General features: G+C 41.5%; 1 protein-coding gene across 9 annotated transcripts in view; it reads left to right on the top strand.

The window, feature by feature from the left end:
* BTRC (beta-transducin repeat containing E3 ubiquitin protein ligase) overlaps window positions 1-20,105 on the top strand; it is a 114,388-nt gene that overhangs the window by 79,977 nt on the left and 14,306 nt on the right. For all 9 annotated transcript variants that reach the window (XM_071812090.1, XM_065843886.2, XM_065843884.2 and 6 more), the window contains 3 exons: window positions 9,768-9,999; window positions 14,630-14,816; window positions 19,210-19,306. In XM_071812090.1, the coding sequence (XP_071668191.1) occupies window positions 9,768-9,999; window positions 14,630-14,816; window positions 19,210-19,306 (516 nt within the window). The remainder of the gene's footprint in view (window positions 1-9,767; window positions 10,000-14,629; window positions 14,817-19,209; window positions 19,307-20,105) is intronic.

The raw sequence follows: 20,105 nt of genomic DNA, 5'->3' as shown, positions 1-20,105 counted from the left end.
AGCCAATTATTATAGTAGAAGTTAAAGAAAGGGTTGGTGGTTTTTAGATAAATTTACAATGAGATGCATCAGTGCATGAGAATGGAAGAAATTTGTCACATGTTGTGCTCCACACCGATTACATTCTTGATATGACAGGAAAGTAACTCTCAGAAGTGGGATGAAAAGAGGAAAACTCAGTCTCTATTTGTAGAAGGGGAAAGGCAGGTAGATCTATACTATTTTCACAGTTTATGAATCTCATTAAAAGGAACAGTAGAATCATGCCTTTGAGGGAGAGAACATTATGTGGAAAATACAGTATGTTGAAGAACCAAGTGAGGCTAGCAATCCTATTCTGCCTCAGTTTACTGGGCGTTTTATATTGCTTAGATGTTATATTCAAACAATTCCACTTTCACTGAATCCTCTATAGGGAGTGGAATACTGGAAGGCTCCCTTCCTCCTTTAGTGTGAGGAGGTTTTCGGCAAGATTATTGGCAGCTGAGCATAGCCAATGAGGAATCTCTGGTGTGGCAGTCTGTGACTTGGGCTTCTGGGTTGTGCAGTTTGAGAATCAGGTGATGGGGAGAAGGTCTGGTGAGCTGTGACGCGGAGTTCGCCTTCCTGACATGCTGTTACGGTCATAGCTGGTTGCTTGTTGTTGCAAAGGGTACTGTTTCTTGCCTTTCTTTTATTATGTATTTTCACTCATCAATGGTATTTGGCCTAACCAAACCGAATGCAATTTCTGAAGATGCAGAATTCGTTAGAGAATGTCCTTAGCTTGTATTTTTGGAGTCTGTTCCTTGGGTCTTGAATCTCTTGCCAGGTACCAATGAAACAATGGACCAACTCAATCTTAAGATATAAATTCACAGGAAACTTTAAGTTGAGATGAACCTCTGGAGGTCTCTAGTCCAACTGCCTGTTCAGAGGAGGCTTGCCTTCACAGCCAGCTCATTTTGCTTGGAGCCTTGTCCACTCATATTTCGAAAATCTCTCGATGTCCAGAGTTTTGCTTGCTAGAGCTTGTGCCTGTTGCCTTTATTCTGTTGTTAGGCACTTCTGAAAAGACTCTGTTTCACTTTCCTCTGTAACCTCCCTTGAGGTAGCGGAAGACTAGTAGATAGCCCCCAGACTTCTCCAGGCCAAACACATCCAGCTCCCCTAGCAATCTTGGTAGCCTTTGATGGGAATCACCCCAGTTTGCCAGTAAGATAACATTTGACTGCAAGATCAGGAGAACGACTCATCTCAAGAAGACAGTGGGCATTAGTGGGTGAGAATTATGGGGTTCTCTGTAGTGGTTATGGGAGGCCATGGGGCAAATCTGTCAAGATATTGGCTACAGCCCCACTGACCAGCTTTGACCTGACACTGTGCAAGAGTGCTTCATGGACTTTTGCTTTTACAGCTGCCTCTGTGGTGGCTGCTACCAGCAGTAGTATTGCTAGCAGTCAGTGTGAACTGGTGAGATGTCCTCTTCTAGATATAGCCGTGTTGATGGAAAAGAATACCACTCAGCCTTCGTCTGGCTGCTGCACATTGCTGCCCTCCAGGATCTGTCAGCAAAACTGCAAACCTGCTTTCAGTTATGATGAGGTGTTTCAGTTTAGACAGTTTAAGTAGCAGATCTTTGCTAACAAGCTTATTTTGACTGAAATAGGTTAGAGAGTGCTTGTGTAGCCAACTCTTCCAGCAGATCTAAGGAGTCCGTTTGCAGTGGAAGTGAAGCACACACGTGAATCTTGTGGTTCTTCAGAACGTTCCTGCATTTTCGTTCGTTGCATCTCTCTAGTACACCTGGAAATAGGTAGTACTCCTGTAGCTGGGAAATGGTATGTGATATCCAGCATGTATGTTCATACTTCCAGTTCTGAATCACTCCCTTTGCCTTGGCCAGGTAATTTGGTGCGCTTGTGCCCTCTTTGTTGTTGGTAGCAAAATGCATCTTCAAGGAGGAAACTCATGGAAAATAATACTGGGTAAACTATCTTGGAGGGCATATGTTTCTTGGTGATAAAAGGTGTCCGTAGACAGAACCACAGTGTTTTGAAAATCAGTAGTGTTACTGAGCGTAGATAACAGGTCTTCTGGGTTATTCTCCCCCTCTACTTGTGTGTTGCTCCTGGTGATATGTTCTTCACTGTTCAGCCATGTTGTGAATCACTGGAGTCCACCTACCTGTTTATGACTGCTTCTCTCTCCGAGTTAAGGGAGTATTTGGAGCAAAAACAAAATCAACAATAACACCCGTAAAGAGGAACTTCACTCAGGCAGTAGATCATGCTTGGGTGTTTTTAAAACAGAAACAACTGTTCCAGAAAACTATGAAACTACTGCTTAGAGCATAGCTGATGCCTTTCCCTGCCATAAATGAGCCTTCTGCTGCTACTGGCCATTACCTGATGACTTTAGTAGACTGGTTCTCCAAGTTGATAATGTGCATATTCCTTCCCTCCATTAACAGTAATAACATGTAATGGTCCCAGCAGTTCAACTCTGGTTGTGGTAGCCATGCTGGAGAAGAAAGCATTTCCTTTGGTGACTTCCGTTGTACGTGGTTTGTTGTTGTTGGAGGATCTGCTTTGAAATGTGCATATGATGACTTTACAACTAATAAAAAGTGCACTTTGAAATCTAGCTCTTTAAGAGTGGTGGTGTCTGCCCTCCCCCCCGTATGTCTAGATATGCATTTGGTCAGGGATCATAGTTTGGGAAAGTAACATATGCCAGTGCTGTGCTGATGCAAGCAGATTCCTCATCAGTGCTTATTTGCAAAGACAACTAGGAGATAAGGGTGGAGGAGGAGAGGGACTCCCAGTTCACAACTGCTGTTGGCATCAGAGAAATTTTATTTTTGAGGTTTTTGCCAACACTTAAAATCTAGATTGGGGACTTATATTAAAGGAAAGTTTACAGGAAGAGCTACAAGATTCCAAACAATTAAACTTTATTAGTCTGTCTGAAACATTAAGTATTAGCTTAAAATAATAGTTTTTTTAATCTCCTCTCCCTGTTGCTGTTTATTGTGTAGTAGTGTGGGAGGGGAGCAGCTTCTCCAGCATGGTATTACTGCTGCTCTTTGTAAAGCTGGTGTGCAGGTGCCCATGGCTCAGTCCTGCCTCCCCAGTCCCTTGGGAGACTCAGCGTGCTACTTCTCTGGTGTCTGCAGCTTTCTCTGGCCCTAAACCAGAACAGGCTTCTCGCTTTCTTTTGTGTCTGCAGTAATACCCTTAGCCAGGTGAGTCCAGGCTGACACCAAATCATAGCTAGTTAGATGGTACCTCTGAAAACTGTTGCCACCCCAGGATTTCAGAAGGTGCAGCAGGTTGGGCTGCTGTGCCCAGCATAATTCCAGCGATCTTTCATCTGGATGTATCCTTTTTTATCAATGTTTTTCTGCAATGTGATTAGAAACCAGATGCGAACAAGCAGCTAAGAGCCCCAGACAGGCAAGTTGCTAATTTCTTGGGTATCCAGAGGACTATTAATTTCAGTGTGAGGGTGTATTTTGAATTTTCTCTTGAAAATAAATAATAAAGATGCTGTGGTTTCTTTCATGGTGCTTTCTTTTTGACTCTCAGATGTGATCGATGATCATCTAGTTCTGGGTTATGTTCGTTTTTCAGAATGTTTCAGTGAGCTTTGCAGCGTGGAAACTAATTTAGTACTGAGTGAGTAAGTCCATATATGTGCTAAACCCATGGTTAACCTCACAGAGACTGTTATGTGAGATGGAGGCAGACAGAAATGGCTAGATTCTAAACTGAGCTTTTAAAATAAAAGTAAATGGAGTGAGTTGTTTAATGACATAGCATTGTTGCTTTGCTGTCAAGTCAAACACTGGAAAAGCAGGTTAATCCTGCAAAGGAGAAAAATTAGGAGCTGGCTACCCTTTTCATGTCTTTCAGGTGCTGTGGCTCACGAGATCCTGCTCTTTATGGTGAGACTCCCCCTCACCAGCCCCCAGTTCTCAAATCAAAGGAGCTCTTTAATAGGAAGTTGCTGATAAGAAGCTGCAGAGGACTTCTTCCCTCCTTGCTTAGCCTTGGCAGTCTGGGAATCAGTTCTGCAGCATTTGGTAACTACAAGCCTGAAAAGGAAGAAGCCAACTATAGAGATTGAAGCTGTACCCTCTTAATTATGCTGTAGTTGCCTTTAGGCCATGCAAACAGCCCTCTTTCAACAGGATTCTCAAATATGAGCTCTGCCTTTAGCGTTGGAGGCCTGGCATACATTCTCAGCTGCGCTTCACCATTTTTGTTAAATTGCTACATTGGAGTGGTATTGAGTGGTGCTTCATCAGGGGCAGTAGCGAGCAGTTTCATGGCCACACAAGTAGCTTTGGAAAAGCCACCTGTGCTGTGGTTTTCTGGCTAAGAGCAGGTTTGCAGGCATCAAGCCAAATCATCTCGCTGCCACATTGGTACTTCTTAATCCTGCTGGTTTTCCCACACAGCTTCTAACGTGCTTCAAAATTCCCGATCTTCGTGCTGCTGCTGTAACCAGTTTCATGTCTGGATTCACTGTTGTGGGTATTTTTAATGTGGTTAATCTTGAAGAATATTCAGGATATAGAGAGGCTTTGCGATCACTGTGAAATTCCCCTTTGTCCCCCCGCCCCTCCTCAGGACACACAGCTCCCTGGTTCCTTTCTTTGTCATCCCATTGCTTGTTTTTTCCCCCAGTGCCTTTTATCTTGTGAGTAAAGTTTGAACAGTACGCAGAAAGTTAACTGCCTGGAGTCTTTTAAATATAAGTAACACGCACCCAGTAATAAGCTGTCGGTTGTTTTTGTGCTGCCTGCAAAGAAACATAAACACAGCGCTCATTTCTGGCAGGTTTTTACTGTCAGAGTTTCTCCTATTATATTTATCTTACAATTTGCCAGGGGGTGAAGTTATTAAGTTTTAGCAGCAGCCATCGATCAAGTTCACAAGTTAACACGATAAAGGCTCTGTGCCGCTCCGATCCGGGAAAATGATGATCCTCACTCGGTAATTAACTAAATGAGAAAGTTAAATCTTACTTGAGAGCTGGGAGAGATGAAAGAGAGGTGTTTGTCAGTTCCTCCGTGGAAATTAGAAGCAGTTTTCTGCAATTCCCTAAGCTGCTGCTCTGTCATATTTTACATAAGCACTGGGAAAACGTCTTGTAATTAGTGCTGTCATGGAGGATTTTTTTTGCTGAAGGATGTTGGAATAATTCATTAGATTATCAAGAAAGGCTTGTGTCCTGAAATGATTAGCACAGTGAAATTTAAACCATTAACGATAACAAGTTTAGAGCTTGCTGCAGTGCAGAGGCACCCGGGGTATGTCTGTGCCTATTTCAATCATTTCTTATAATTAAACATTATGTCCTCTTTTTTCCTCCCCTTCAGTAAGACCTATCCAAAATTCCTTTTAAGGTGGCTCTGTCTAGATCAGTGACTTAAACACAACAGGCGGTGCAAGCAGTTGGAGGCGAAATGCTGCGGTTGCAGTTAAGCAGGAGAGGACATCTGTCTGTGTCAGAGCTTGTAGTCCCAGGGAGCCCAGGAAGGAGGGGAGAAGCCCAGCATGACCTGTCGGTACTGGAATGTTGAAGAGAAGTCCTTTCCTTTTGTCTAGAAAGAAACTGATAAATTTGCGGTGGTGTTCTAAGTTCTCAATCTTCAGAGCTCCAGAACGAAGATGTCTTGAAGGTTCAGAAGGTCACAAACCTTGCTGGCATTATTTAAGCCATTCTCAATATTCTAGGAGACAGCTTCTTTTTCTTTGACTTGGAGAGATGTGTTTTATATTAAGAAACAAATAATCTGAATTCATCCACCCTGTGGAAAGTGCCTTAACAAAGTCTTCTGCAGTGGTGTTTTTTTAAAAACATGTATAAAAGTTGTGACCACTCATATGGATGGGGCAACACTATGCCTTTATTAGAATCAGAGAACTGTGCTTGTGTGTGGTTTTTTCAGTGCTTTAGGAGGATCTTTGGTCCCCTACACTTAACAAAAGAGAAGTAACCTTGGTTGTCATGTGTAGGTTACAGCTGTGATATACCATGGCTGTTTTGTTTTATATGCAGAGCAGTAGATTTATCCAGGCCTTATTTATCTGTGTTGAAATATCGCACCTTCCTGTAGTTGCAAGCCATTATTTAGATTGAAGTCCTTTCATATATTAGTCCTCTTCTACTTCACTGGGCATCCAAATGTGCTTTGTGTTAAATGTAGCCATTTGGAGAAATGGTCTTGTAATTATGGGCTGCAATGAAGCATCGTACGTAGATCCCTGAGCTAGTACCAACCTGAAGTGCTCAGTCCCCTGGGTTTCTTGGCACAGCTGACAAGCACAGACACACTGTTGTAGGAGGACACCTCTGCTGTTCTGCAGTTGAGTTTTTGTGCCTGTGGCCAGCTGGGACACCTCCCAGCCCTCACTTACATGGGCTTGTGAAAGGAGAGTCAGAAAATCTTCATCTGTTCCAAGTTAGTAGTTTGCTCCCTTGTACCTAAATTTCTTCCCAGGTGATGGACTACTAGTGCTTGTTCTTCTTTGCCACTTTTGAAAGTGAAGTGTGTAAAAAGCTTGACCGCGTACAGTGCGCTTAGATGGTTATTTACCCTAGAAGTGTGGATGAGACGGTTCGTTCTTTTTCATGTGAGGCCTGGTTATTGCACTAGGGAAGGGAAGAGGTTGTAGATAACTCTGTGAGCCAGGACATAGTTGCTGATATTATTCTGAGGTGGTTTGTCATGAACTTGAGGCAGTTGATCAGAATGGTTGAGTCATCAGGGTTTCTCAGGAAGCACATCCATTCTCCTACTGGTGCTAAATGCCCTCCCCCCCCAAGGCTTTAATAATACAGATGCTTGATGTTGTTGTTTCGTTGTTGGCTTTTTTTAATAACAGACTTTTTTTCCACTGAACTCCCAGTGGGTTTTTTGGCAATCTTCAATTGAAATTCTGGAATTTTGTTCTAAACTCTAGCTACAGATGCTCTGAGGGAGGCATGTGAGCATGTATTGTGATTGAGTGATTTGTGAGTGCTGTGAATTCATCTATCTCTACTCTGCAGAACTGGTGTGTTCATGGTCTGCCCTGTCCTCCTGGTCCCCTGCTTGTATAGACCACAGGGCCTGCTGGGCACACATTGGCTACCCCAGGGCTTGTCCTCGCTCCTTTTGATGGGAAACCAGAGCAGACAAGGACACAAACCAGGTCTCAAGCCGACATTGTCAGAATGTGGCCAAAGTACGCATGTGAACCTAAAAACTATAGTGTTCCCCTGTCCACTGATTTGGACATAAACACTACGACATGTACGGTGCTTTTCTCAGCAGATCCAGTATGCAAATCGAGAGTTTGACTTCCAGAGCAAGTGTTGGTCAATGGACTCTTTAATTTAGTCATTATTCCTGCCCAAGAGGCCTGTATTCACTTGGGATCCAGGCAAAATGGGTTGTTTTGTCCCATCTAAACCATCTGTTTGTACACACATAAGCCATTACTTGTTTTTGCAGATACTGCAGTTTCTGTTTGATACCCAAAACTGATGGTTTAGAGGTAACTGGGGAGCTGAAGGCTGCTGGGAGAAGGGTGCTCAGGAGGCAAGGAAGGGCCAGAATGCAGTGGCAGCTGTGAAAGGAGTTGCCGATTTTGTGGTCTTTGCACGTCAGCTTCAGCTCAGTGCGTTAGTCAGACTTCACAGTCTCTCAGATTAAAAGGCAGAAGTTTTAAAAATGCTTTGTAGAGACAGCCTGTTGTGAGATTGGCTACACAGGAAACACAATGAAAAATGAAATTATATCAAACTTGTAGAATACAACATCTCTTTGCTGTCTTAATCCAGCATTTTTACAGGGATGTCTATTTTGCTAGCAACTTAACTGCAGCAAAAATGACCAGAATCCCTTAATACCAATGTTCAGTGCAGTCCATTGGTAACTATTTTTTTGCCAGGCTGTTGTCTACTGTGGACTTTGATAGCACTCCAGCCTTTCACACCTTTGATTTCATGCCCACCATCCCCTTAGAGATTCCTCCATATAAAAAGTTGGCTCGAGAGAATATTTCTTTCCTTCTACCCGGTAACTGGGTCTGTGACTCGCCTGCACCCAGTGCTATCCATGTGATGACCAAAGGAAAGAGCAAAGCTCAATCATAGCCCTTGTCTGGTATGATCTTACTGAACAAACACAGAAATTCACGGGGAGGAGTGGGGATAAAAGTAAGGTTGAAAACACTGAGCCCCAGTATCAAGCACTGATGTGACCTCCATGGTCTGTGTCCTCAAAGAAACTTAAGTCAAACCGTAATTCAGATGACAGCTAATTACTGTCTTTTGCTACCAGAGGAAAGTCTGTCCAGCTCTGCTGGAAATGCTGACAAGAGTATTTAGGTGGATTTTCTCAGAAAGTGAAATGTGATTACTTGCGTAGATTTGCAAATTATGAGGTTTTTGGTGGTTCAGAGTCAGGATTGCTCTCGGGGCTGGGGGTGGTATTGAAATACAGGAATTATTTACTCCTGAGAAATGAGGAATTCCTGCATTCCAAACCCAGCTCTGGTAACTAGATTTTGTGGTCTCTAAATAACCCGCTGTTTTGGCACTTGCTGAAAAAAGGTTCTTTTGTTGTTTTTTCTTTTCCTGTGAAATCAGTTGATCTGTGCATTTATTTTATATCATTAAATATCTTTGCAGAGAGATTTAGGTACAAGTTTTTTTCCTTTAAGCTCAAGAAAAGTTGTTGCCTGGAATTATGATCATAGAACATAAATGTGGCCTCCCTACTTCAGTATTTTATGTATTCTGATATCTGTAATTTGTTTTTAATTGTTTGATAATTAGTAGAGAACCTGTAAATGCATTTTGTAAATAAAAATGATGTAATTATTTGACTGTTACTATAATACTGTCCAGTGTTAAACCATTGCAATGAAAGAAAGTCACATGTTTTCAGCATTTAATGCAAACTATTTGACCAGTAAGGGAAAAAATAATTTCCCAGCAAACAGTTAATCTTACTTGGACAAAGGATACCCTTGCAATGCAAAATGTGCACTTTTCTTCCAGTTAAATTGTTTAGAAAGCAGAAAATATATCTTGCTATCAAGTAGTAAATTGAAATGTCAGTGTTTTATTTTGTCCCTGAAACTCTTCTTTGAGCTGAGTCCTTGTGACAAGATATTAACAGTGCTCAGAAAGTTGAAAATCTTTTATTCACTGAAAGAAGTACGTACCAAATATCAGGGTGTATTTTAGCTGGGTTTGCTCTTAAGGTATAATTTTATACTCAAAAGTAGTACTGTCAGGTTTTTTTCTCATCCATCTTATTCATTCCCTATGAATTTTAGCAGCAGTTCATTCTTCAGAGATGGGAAAAAATACTGCCCCCCCCCCCCCCCCCCCCCAAACCAAACACACACCAGAATACAAGTCCAGTTTTCTGTTGGTGCATTGAAGTAACTGATAACTGTAGATTAGGAATCCAAATGCATTTTCTTGTGTGCAAGATGTAAATAAAATTGTGTTTATGTTAAATTGCCCCTCAAGGTTTCCTTGAACTGGAGCCCCCACGTGCAGCTCTGGCTGGAGCTGATGCCTTGTCCTGTTGGGGTTACAGCTCGCAGTGGCTGCGCTCCGGCTGACAGCACCGAATGGGATACATGGCCTTGGCCGACTATGTACCAGAGTGCTTTTTTCCTGCTCTTTTCTTCCTCCTCTGAAAAACTCATGAAACCACTTGAGCTTCCTTTCATGTGTGTGATTTGGGCTGTTTCTCTCTTTCCCTTTCACAGACAAAACTTGCCAATGGCACTTCCAGTATGATTGTGCCCAAGCAAAGAAAACTGTCTGCAAGCTATGAGAAGGAGAAGGAGCTCTGCATCAAGTATTTTGAACAGTGGTCTGAGTCTGATCAGGTGGAGTTTGTGGAGCACCTCATCTCCCAGATGTGTCACTACCAGCATGGACATATAAACTCATACCTCAAACCCATGTTACAGCGGGACTTCATCACTGCACTGCCAGGTAATTCTGCAGGCAGAGGGAACTTGTTTCTCCGTCTTGTCTTTCAGAAAACTATTTCAGGGTCAATTTGCGAAATAAATGGTAGCTTTTGAATAAAAAGCTCTATACTCATATGAAGTGTAGCAATATTTTATTTTGTATTGCTAACATCTCTCAAAGCATGATCTAATACCACCATGGTTTGGCTAGAAGTAAGTGATAGGTTCATATATGTATTGTAAGGACAGTCATCAAAAGCCACGTAGTTGTACTCATGGTGCCTACAACAATGTATGAATAACGAAAATTTTTAAAATTAACTACTACTCTTTTTGGTTGCTCAGCTGATGTTTTCTTTTTTACTTCGATTTCTTTGTCTCTCTTTCCTAGTAAAAAATACCTTCCTGAAGTCATCATTTTATGTGTTTATTGCTAATAGAGAATGGAGGAGATATGGACAAAGGGTGCAAATGTTCTGATAATCTGTAATGCTTTCCATTGAGAATATTATCCCAGCTGTTCTCAAATGTGACATGAGGTGTATCTCACAGAAAGCACACCTAAAGTAGTGTACATGCAGTTTTGTATTGGCCCTGTATTATAGATGGGAAAACTGGGGCAGTGTGAGATAAAATACGTAGAGCAATAAAGTTTCAGAACCAGACAAATTCCTGCCCTTTGGTCTTTTATTTCAGACCATTAGATCGCACCTCGACAGATAGATAGACAGACAGATAGATAGATAGATAGATTAGTATTCCCATGGTGTAGGTCCTTAGTTTGAGGTGGGCCTGAGCAAGAGGTGTTACAGTTGTTGTCTCTAACTAGGTAGTTGAAGGGAAGAGGTTCTTGCCAAAAGCTTATTCTGTGAATACTTTTGGAGAACTGATGAATTTTGACAATTTCTTCAATCCAGTCATTTGATCATTCTTCAGAAGGGGTTTTTCAACATGAAATTTCAATTCGAAGCTTAAAAAATGGAAGAAAAGCATGTTTATCTGTGAATTGTACAAAACATAAAGACACCACAGGAGTTTTGCTACGAAGCTGAATATGTAGATTCACTGAATTTTTAAGCTCGTTGTGCCTAGTAATCAAATGGGTTTTGTAGCATTAAAAAAAAAAAAAAAAAAATCTTAGTTATGCTAAGTACCTGCTTTATGCTGGTTTTTAGTAGTCCAGTGGCAATAATCTTGTGTACTTAGAGCAGCATTATAAATTGTGGAGCTGTTCTGTTTCAGAAAAACAGAGAGTAATTTGAAAGTGCATTGGTTTCCCCCACTTCCAAAGTGGAAGTACACATATAGTTACATACAGAATTTTTCTAGGTCTTCTTCCACAAAACTCCATCAAAGCAAGCCAACACATCTCATTTGCACTTGCTCAGTTTCATCCTACAGGCCTTTTCCTGAAAATTTTGGGCAAATGTTACAAATATTTTCAGAGGCATTCAGCATTTCCTAGCTGTACCATAACTTTTCACTGTTACCCAGGAAGCAGCTAATTTTACTATCTCAGAATGCAGAACAGGTAGGAATCAGGCAACTGAAATGTGAGTCTTTGAATAGTTGGGAGATCTATGTGCTTAAATAATGTATGTGCGTCAATTTGCATATTTGCAAAGTGCTAATGTCCTAGTGAATGTAGCTCTAAGGGAGAAAATTTATGGCAAGGAATTAGACAGGCACAGGCTCTGCAGTCTATGCAGGATGTCCTGAGTATAGGCAGGTTTCTAATGATGGGAGTGGGAAAGGAGAAGATAAGAGACTGCTTAGGAAACAGTGATGAACCTAAAACTTCAAATTAAGTCACATAGTCGAAACCCCCTAAACTCCTTAAGTATTTTTTAGCTTTCTGAAATTCTCAAGTATTCAGTATTCTAGTTTCATTTTTACTCCTTCTTTATCTCTTTTGCTGTCCCACTTGAGTAAATAAAACAATAAAGCTGCTTCAAAATCATGAGGCATCTTATCTCTGTCCTCCTAGCACTGTCCCAAAGAATGACCAGAATTAAAGGCAGTTTTAGGTCATGAATGCGCTTTACTGATGTGTAGAGTAAAATTGGCTCCGATTATTTTCCCAGTACTTTGGGCAGAATTAAGGTTGTTTGAAAAATACAGCTTAACTGTGTACTTAACAAACTTTGTTCTGTTTCTGAAAAATAAAGTCTCTGCTTAGCATTTTCAAGCTGTTTAACATTTTTTATGAGGAAAGTCATTTTTACACGGGTTTCATGTGTGAAATAGCTGAAGCATTCTTGTTGATATGGAGAAATGAAGGGCTAATTGTGTTTCACATCAGTTTAGCAAAACCTTTTGTGAGCAGAGATTCCTCTTTCTTAAGGAAGCGAGGGTTTGCTAGCTGTAGGTCTCAGCGAGTTGTGCTGTTCCTAAGAAACATAATAAAACTGAGTTTGCAGCCAGGCCAAACAGCTCTGCCCTTCCACTTATAAAATTGAGGAGGAGAGGCCAAAACATTTGTATTCCTTCTCTGTGAAGGGTCTCGGATCAGTGGCAAAGGGTGACTTACAGTCACGAAAGCAGTTACACCACCTCATTGCAGCGAGATCTAAAGTGCAACAGCTGATGCCGAAAGGGCAGGTGGGTCAGGGGCAGGCTTGTGGGTGAAGATTGCTGTGCCTGGTTTAGGCAATGTAGCCCTGCTTCCTAAAGCCGCCGAATGTTCCCACTATAAAATAATTTCTTGCTGTGACGCTGCTGACATAAATTCACTGGTATGGATATGACACAGGCAGATAGTAGTAAATGTCCTGGTATTCTAGGCAGATACTCATAAATGTCCTGGTGGGTCTCTAAATGTCTTTGGTCATGTCAGAAGCAGCACAGACTGGGAAAGCAAATATACCATTTCCAGCCAGCGGAGAGAGCTCAGGGCTGCAGGCGTCAGGGTGGGAAAGCAGCAGGACACGATGTCCCTGTCTGCCCTACCAAATTGTGGAATTCCTGCAAATTCCAGTTCCCCTCACTACAGCATCGTAGCTTTCTTTCCACGAATTGCTGTAGTGTCAGTCTAAATCTACAAGCACTCTTTTTTTCTTATTTTTTTAAAGAATTTTATATAGTGGCTGTATATATCTTTTCAGATTAAATACATAATAAAGGCTGCTGATGCTTTTATTTTGCGGGTTGACATCTAATTTTGCATCTATAAAGATAAGAAATGTCAGGCCTCTTTTTGCACTCTCTGGTTGTGCACGATATCATTCAGGTGCTTTTTCTACTGTATGAATGGAGGCATAAAATGCTGGACAGAATGTCTCACCCAAAGTGTATGATAAATGTAGGGTGCTTGAAAGGAGCAGGAGGAGGCGCGCTGAGTTTTCTCATTCTTTTGCATTGGGAGATAATTTTGAGATCTTTTGGTTAATGAAAACAAAGGTTGAACTTTTTGTGTCTCATGAACTCTAATCAGAATCAGCTGATTGCACCCAGTTCAAGTTTGCAGAAGCATAGACATGTGACTGTAAAAATGCACTTGCTGCTTTTTCTTTCTCTGTCACAAGCAGGGCCTGGTCTTTGAGGCTGTTGTTTTCAAAGCAAGAAAAGATGTATTTAACTCTGTCCCAAATGTGAACCAGAGGGAAGATGCATGTAATACCAATCTACCACGCTTCCATTTTGCTTGGTCTGAACATTATACCTGAGGGTTGATGGGGTCTCAACTACAACTTTCACAAAGCCTCTGAAATGTGACCAATGAAGTGAGATGATCTCTTGATGCTGTGTCTCACATGTGCATTAAAAGCCATGCAAGAGAAGCTGTATTTATGTGACATCTCATTTAAAAGGCATCTTATTTTGCTGAAGTCTTGCTGATGATTAAATTTGAGTGGGTGAGGGCACATTTTTACTGGATACATCCATCCAGTTAAGAAATGTAGCATAACCTTCCCTGGCTCCCAGCTATGCAGACATCACATCAGGCTGCTTGGTGCTAACCAGGCAGTTGCTTCACATTACACTCCAGCCATGTTGAAACAAAGCCAGACCTCTTATTCACATTGGAAAATATTTGCAAATCATATCATTTTGGTGCATATTTTTCCTCCACACACTCAAACAAATGAAACTAGCAAACCTGCTTCACTTTCTCCTTACACAGCCTTTCCTTCCCTCTCCACTTCTCTGTGCATCTGCATATCTTTCCCTCCCCCATATCTAAAGGTACCACTACCCTTCAGGGCACACATTGGGAATATATATTTTTTTCTTCATTACGTTTAAAAGCGACTGCTTTAGCAAAAACAGCTTTTGAGCCGTTGGAACATGAGAACAGCTGTAGCAGTGAGATGAGAAATGGTCCTAATATAGAGAGATTTTGGGGGCTGCGTCGCTGAGTTGGAAATGCCATCCATAGAATATCCCCCTAGTGCTAAAACCCATCGAAATAGATTGGAATGACTTCTTGGATTCTTTATTATTTTTAATGACTTGTTGTGTTATATCCAAAGGAAGTTGGAGAACACTGTTCACTCCTGAACCTAGCTACAAATACTCTTGTGTGCATTTGGTCCAGCTCCGCGTGCAGAAGAAGGGATGGAAAGAGAGGGTATCTTTGTACTAGCAAGGGGAGTTGTTTTAAACTCCAATGTCTCCCCAGCAAATAATCCTTTTTTTTTTTTTTCCCCCAGCTCGGGGATTGGATCACATTGCTGAGAACATTCTGTCATACCTGGATGCCAAATCGTTGTGTGCTGCTGAGCTGGTGTGCAAGGAGTGGTACCGGGTGACATCGGACGGCATGCTGTGGAAGAAGCTCATCGAGAGAATGGTCAGGACAGACTCCCTGTGGAGAGGGTTGTCAGAGAGGAGAGGATGGTGAGGAAACTGCATCTTCACCTCTTTTCCTTTCATTCAGCACAGCAGGTGCCATGTGTTTCAAACCATGGTTGAAGAGGGTTATTTGGCACCATGAAACATCACTTTGGTTCCAAAACCAGCAGTCACTTAAATCAAAAATCAGGGTTGGGCAGTTAGGGCATCGTTTGGCTATCCAAGCAATGTGGCGCCTTTTTCTTCACCTTCCTCATCTGATCACATTCTTATTCCACTGTGACAAGTGAGATATACAGACTGAGATTTTTACGCCAAGCTGTCATTCGGTTCAAATTAAGAAGCTGTGTACGCCCCAGGGGAACACTAAACTAGTCAGCAGTTCAGAAGAGAAGAGCTTTTTTAGGGGTGGCAGTGGGGCAGCATGTGCTATGAATTAGTTGTTTCCTGATAGGTCTGTTTGTTTTCCTCAGCAGATTTTCACTATTAGATATCTGTTTAATTTTCAAGCTGGAAGCTGAGGGTAGGTACCATGGAGAATAGGGGACTTTAGAAATGCAGATAGATTACTTAATAATCAGCTGGAATAGCCTTACTACAATGTGGGTCTCACTCAAGTTTGAAGCTGCTCTGTTAACATTTCATTAGAACTTTACCTCTCAGGGGTACGTCCTTTAATACATAATTTTCTTTTCCAAGGGTGTCCCTAGGATGTTGGCAGAAAGGAAGCTGGGTATGAATATTTCATAAACAAGATAAAAGTGACAGCTCAGGCATTTTGGTTGCTATTAAAAAGAAAAAGATACAGAGTTGCAAACAAAGACTCCTGTTTTACAGTTAATTTTGTTATGCTATCTGTCTCAGGAAGTAAAGGCTAATAAATCAGAATTATGAAATGTCCTTTAAAAATAAATACTATGTTGAGCTGCTTCCAATAGCGTGATGTTTGTAAAAAATGTAAAATAAACACAAGCATGACAATGGTAACTTCTACGTCCTTTTTAGTGCCTTGTTCTCTCCAGGACTTCTGGTTTTGCTCTGTATTCTTGATGTCATAATAAGTCTGAAAAGGACACTGAGAGTTTTGTCCCTCCTGTTTCCCAAAGGGAGAAAGTTTTCTCTTAATTCATCTCAGATGTTTGTCTAACTTGTTCTTAAAAACCTTCACTGATAGAGATTCCCCAGAATGTTAGAGACTCCTAAAATCTAGGGTGTCTCCCTAGCTACAGTTCAGCAGATTAGATTTAACCTACATAGAAGCACAGGACAGTTTTTCGTTCTCTTTTTTGCAGTAATCTTTGCATGTTGGAAGGTGATGATGTTTCCTTCATATTGCATGTACTGACCAACTGTAATCCTGTGTTTTCCTCTTGACATTCTTGGTTTTCCATGTTCAGACCCTCCTCGATTACTCTACTTCATTCTCGGAGCATGGTGCGATCAGCTGGGTGTCTGACTTCTGCTGAGGCATCACCAGAGTTTGGTGGGAAGCATTGCCCTGCATGCGTTATGGAGGACACTCCATTTTATGCTTTCCAGTGAACATTTGCTTTTTTTTTTTAGCAGTGGTGTAATACTGTTCTAAAACTTTTAATTGCCCTTTCATAGAAAGTTCTACTTAGCTGTTATTTCTCATATTGCATACCTAGGATGTTACTAAGTCATGAACTTGGCACTTGTCCTTATTGAATTAGATTCTATTTCTTGCTTGGTATTTCTCCGTTTTGTTACGAGGCTTATAAGATTAATCTTGTCCTCCAAAGTGCTTGTAGCTTCTCCCAGTTTTGTTATCATTCACCAGGTAATAAATGCATTGCCTGTTCCATTCTTTCTCATTAAGGAAAATGCTCAGTAATGACACAGCTAGGACAGACTCCATGCAAGATCCCAGTTGCTATCATGTTTGACAGTGCACCATTACTAAACTGCTTTCCAACCATTTGTGTGTCTACCCTTCAGCTCTTCTAAGATAATACTTTCGTAGCTAAGTCATGAGAATGGCTTCTGAGAATAAATTAGGTCAGTTTGACATGTTATCTTCTGGATTCATCAGTGTTGCCTGTTGTTTGTCACCTTGTCATCTTCTTCATGCTCATCTGACTGTGTGCTCTAGAACCACCAAGCTGTCCAAGTTGAGTTGATCGGTCCAACATTTATTTGGATCTGCCTTCTCCCCCTGTTTTTTTAAATGCAAAAGCTGCATTTGTCTTTTTCCCGTTCTGCGGAACTTCACCTGTTCTCTGCATCTTGGCAGAGATCATAGCTGACGGGTCTCAAGTTGCTCCCTCCAGTTTTAGAAGTAACATTGGCACTGATTACTAGTCATGTAAACACATGACATTTCTAAAAAACAGCTGCAAAATTCTGCTTCTCATCTGAAAGGACAGTCACACTGTTACAGCACCTCTTCGGGTTTACACAGCACCCTTGAAGTTGCTTTCACATAAGAGGAGCAAGTTGTGTCCTTTCTTTCTGATTGCCCTCTGATTAGCTCTAGAAGATACAACTGCAGGCCTGTCGGGCTGATTGGGAGAGGCAGGCAAGAAATATACTGTGTAATTGCATCTCTGCCATATAGACCTCTATAGGTTGTAATCAAGGCTAATGCTGTGCATGGCAGAAGGAGGTGACTGACTGGAGTTCGGAACGGTAGATGGCTGGTGTTGCTTGCTTAAAGCTCCTCGCTTTGCACATGGGCTGCCTGATTCCAGCGTTTGCAGCTCCTGATTTACAACAGAAACACCCAGTTCCACAGCACAGTAGCCTTCACTGACAGCTTGTCAGGGAGCAGTAAGGGTTACACAGATTTAGAGAAATGTAAAACAGAAGCCTAAAATCTGGGCACGATTGCATCCATCTGAATACTTGATTGAATTGGCCAGTTATCAAAACCTGCAAACAATATTTCCTTTTATCACATAAGACCCACAGCATGATGGCCATTGGGATGCCATGGAAATTCCAAGCAATTCTTTAGCTGATCTGTAAACAACTAACTCTACATGCAGCAAGGCAGGGCTTATAGGTAGCAACAAGACTTTGTATTAGGTCAACTAGTAAAGTTGCAAACAATAGTCAGCTTTTCAGGCACATAGACTTGTATACAGATTTCGTAGACCTACCCCAAGTCTACCAGGATGTGTCCTAGGTATTCTGTGTATCCCCAAAGCGTTTTTCGTCTGCCTGGGCCAATAATTTTAATTTTCTTGTGTCTGCTTCCAGACTGGATCACAGTAAATAGGCAACCATCTAGTTACAGTTTGCCTGCATCCATGTGTCCCTGCCTCACATGTATTTGTCCCATATGAGTGGCTGCTGGTCACTGTATTTAAAGACTCAGATGATTGTCCAAAATGGAAACCACCTTTCTCTCAAGTTGTACTTGAAGTACTTTATTTAAAGAATTATCGAAAATTATTTTCTTAAGCATTTGTTACTTTGTTTGTTCAGTCCTATAGTTTGCCACTGCCTTATAATCTAAAATTTTTGGTTCACTGTTGTGATTTCCCGAGTTAAAGTACGTTAGGACAGCTAATGTACAAGTCTCTCAAATGAGTTTCAAGGTATATTGTATGGAAAGGATAAGAAAGAAATGCATATGAAGTATTGAACAATTAATTTTGCCATAATGGAGCAAGAGAGGGAGAAGTGGAGAGCTAGCCTAGTGTAAACTCTGTGCTCTGATGCCAGGATTACACTCAGAGGCATTTGTGCCTCTCTCTGTTTTGTGAGGCATGTTGCCAGGCAGAACAGCAGTTAGCACGCCCATGGTGGGGTTTACAAGCTTCCACACCGTGTTTGGTGGCTTCTTAACTTCAGGATGAGGAATTAAAGTTTTTTACACAGCAGGTAGTGATTGCCATTTGCGGAATTTTTTTTTTGTAGCAAAGATCTAGCTTGGGATATGAGTATTCCAAATTAGTGTTGAAATGAAGGAGGCACTGCAGATGAAGTGTTGCTTACCAAAATGTAGTAGTAGCAGTAAAATGTCCATGTACCAAAACTGATGTTGTTCCTGGTAATGCGGATAAAAGCTACTCTCAAATGCATAGTGAGTTTGAGGGTTCCTTGGCTTCATTCATTTTCTTTGTACACTTTATTTTAAAGGTGACCTCCAATGTGGGTACGTGTATTGTGGGGGTGAGCCATTCTTACCTCCTATGGAGTCGTGGCTCATGTCCATAACAGATAATATATTTCCCTTCTCTGGGTGACTGGGCACAGATTTTTCCTAAGTATTTCAGTGTCTAAATGCAACACAGACATGTTGCAGGGCAAACAAACAAGGATCCACCCCATCTTACTGTAATTTAAGTTTGAATATGAATCTATCTTTGCTTTTCAACAGTGTTTACCCATTTGTGAAAAGCCAGGAAAACCTTTCTCCAAAATGCTGAAACATGATTTGTGTTCAATGGGAGTGTTCTTTGTCTTCCAGGGGACAATACCTATTTAAAAATAAACCTCCTGATGGGACTGCGCCACCCAACTCCTTCTACAGAGCACTTTACCCCAAAATTATACAGGACATAGAGGTAAGGAGAAGCTTCCAAATGTGGTGGGTTTTTTTGTTTGTTTGTTTTTTCATACGTTTTCCTAATTTATTCAGGATGCTGTAATTCTGAGAATGTTTCGTTCTCATGAAATACTTCATTAAATATGTCTGTGTTTGCCTGGAGTTTGTAGATCTGGGACAGTTATATGAGGTCCCAGGCTTCACCGCTTCCTTAGAGAATGAGTTGGATTTTTCGGTGAACTGTTTGCAAATGGAGTCTCTACACCTTGCACATCAGATGTCACAACAGCACTGTGCCATCTTGACTTTCTCTGTTCCACAATACTTTGCTCCAGCCGCTGCAGATGAGACCTACTAAGATGCTACAGGGAGGAGCTATCAGGAACTGAGCCAGGGAGAAAGAACGCTAAAGACTGCAGTTCTAAGACCCAGGGAAACGGGAGGCAACTGAGCGTGGTTGCTTTGTGTCTGGTGTAAGCACAATGCCGTGTTCTGGTAGTTTCCTAATGGCAAAAGTGGTGTTCAGGCACTGTTGTGTCAAGTTTCTCCAAGCCCTTGGCTAGAGCTTAGCTTAGCTCTTCAGTTGCTTAGTCATTGAATCACAGGGGGTTAAAGGTTGGAGATAGAAAAAAGCTTTTAGGCCACTTCTCCTTCACCATTCTAGGTAAGACTGACAAGTTTAGCCATTATATGTTTTCCAGGCTTTTGTCCATTTAATTGGTTTTATAACATGTGCTGCTTCTTCTAGAAAGCAATTATGTCATTGTGTGGGCCTGACTGCAGGAAAAAGCATGAAGAAAAGTAGCTGCTGTTCTCTC

Source organism: Patagioenas fasciata, chromosome 8 (genome assembly GCF_037038585.1).
Source record: "Patagioenas fasciata isolate bPatFas1 chromosome 8, bPatFas1.hap1, whole genome shotgun sequence".
Lineage (NCBI taxonomy): Eukaryota > Metazoa > Chordata > Aves > Columbiformes > Columbidae > Patagioenas > Patagioenas fasciata.
This window is presented reverse-complemented; position numbering and strand designations above follow the sequence as displayed.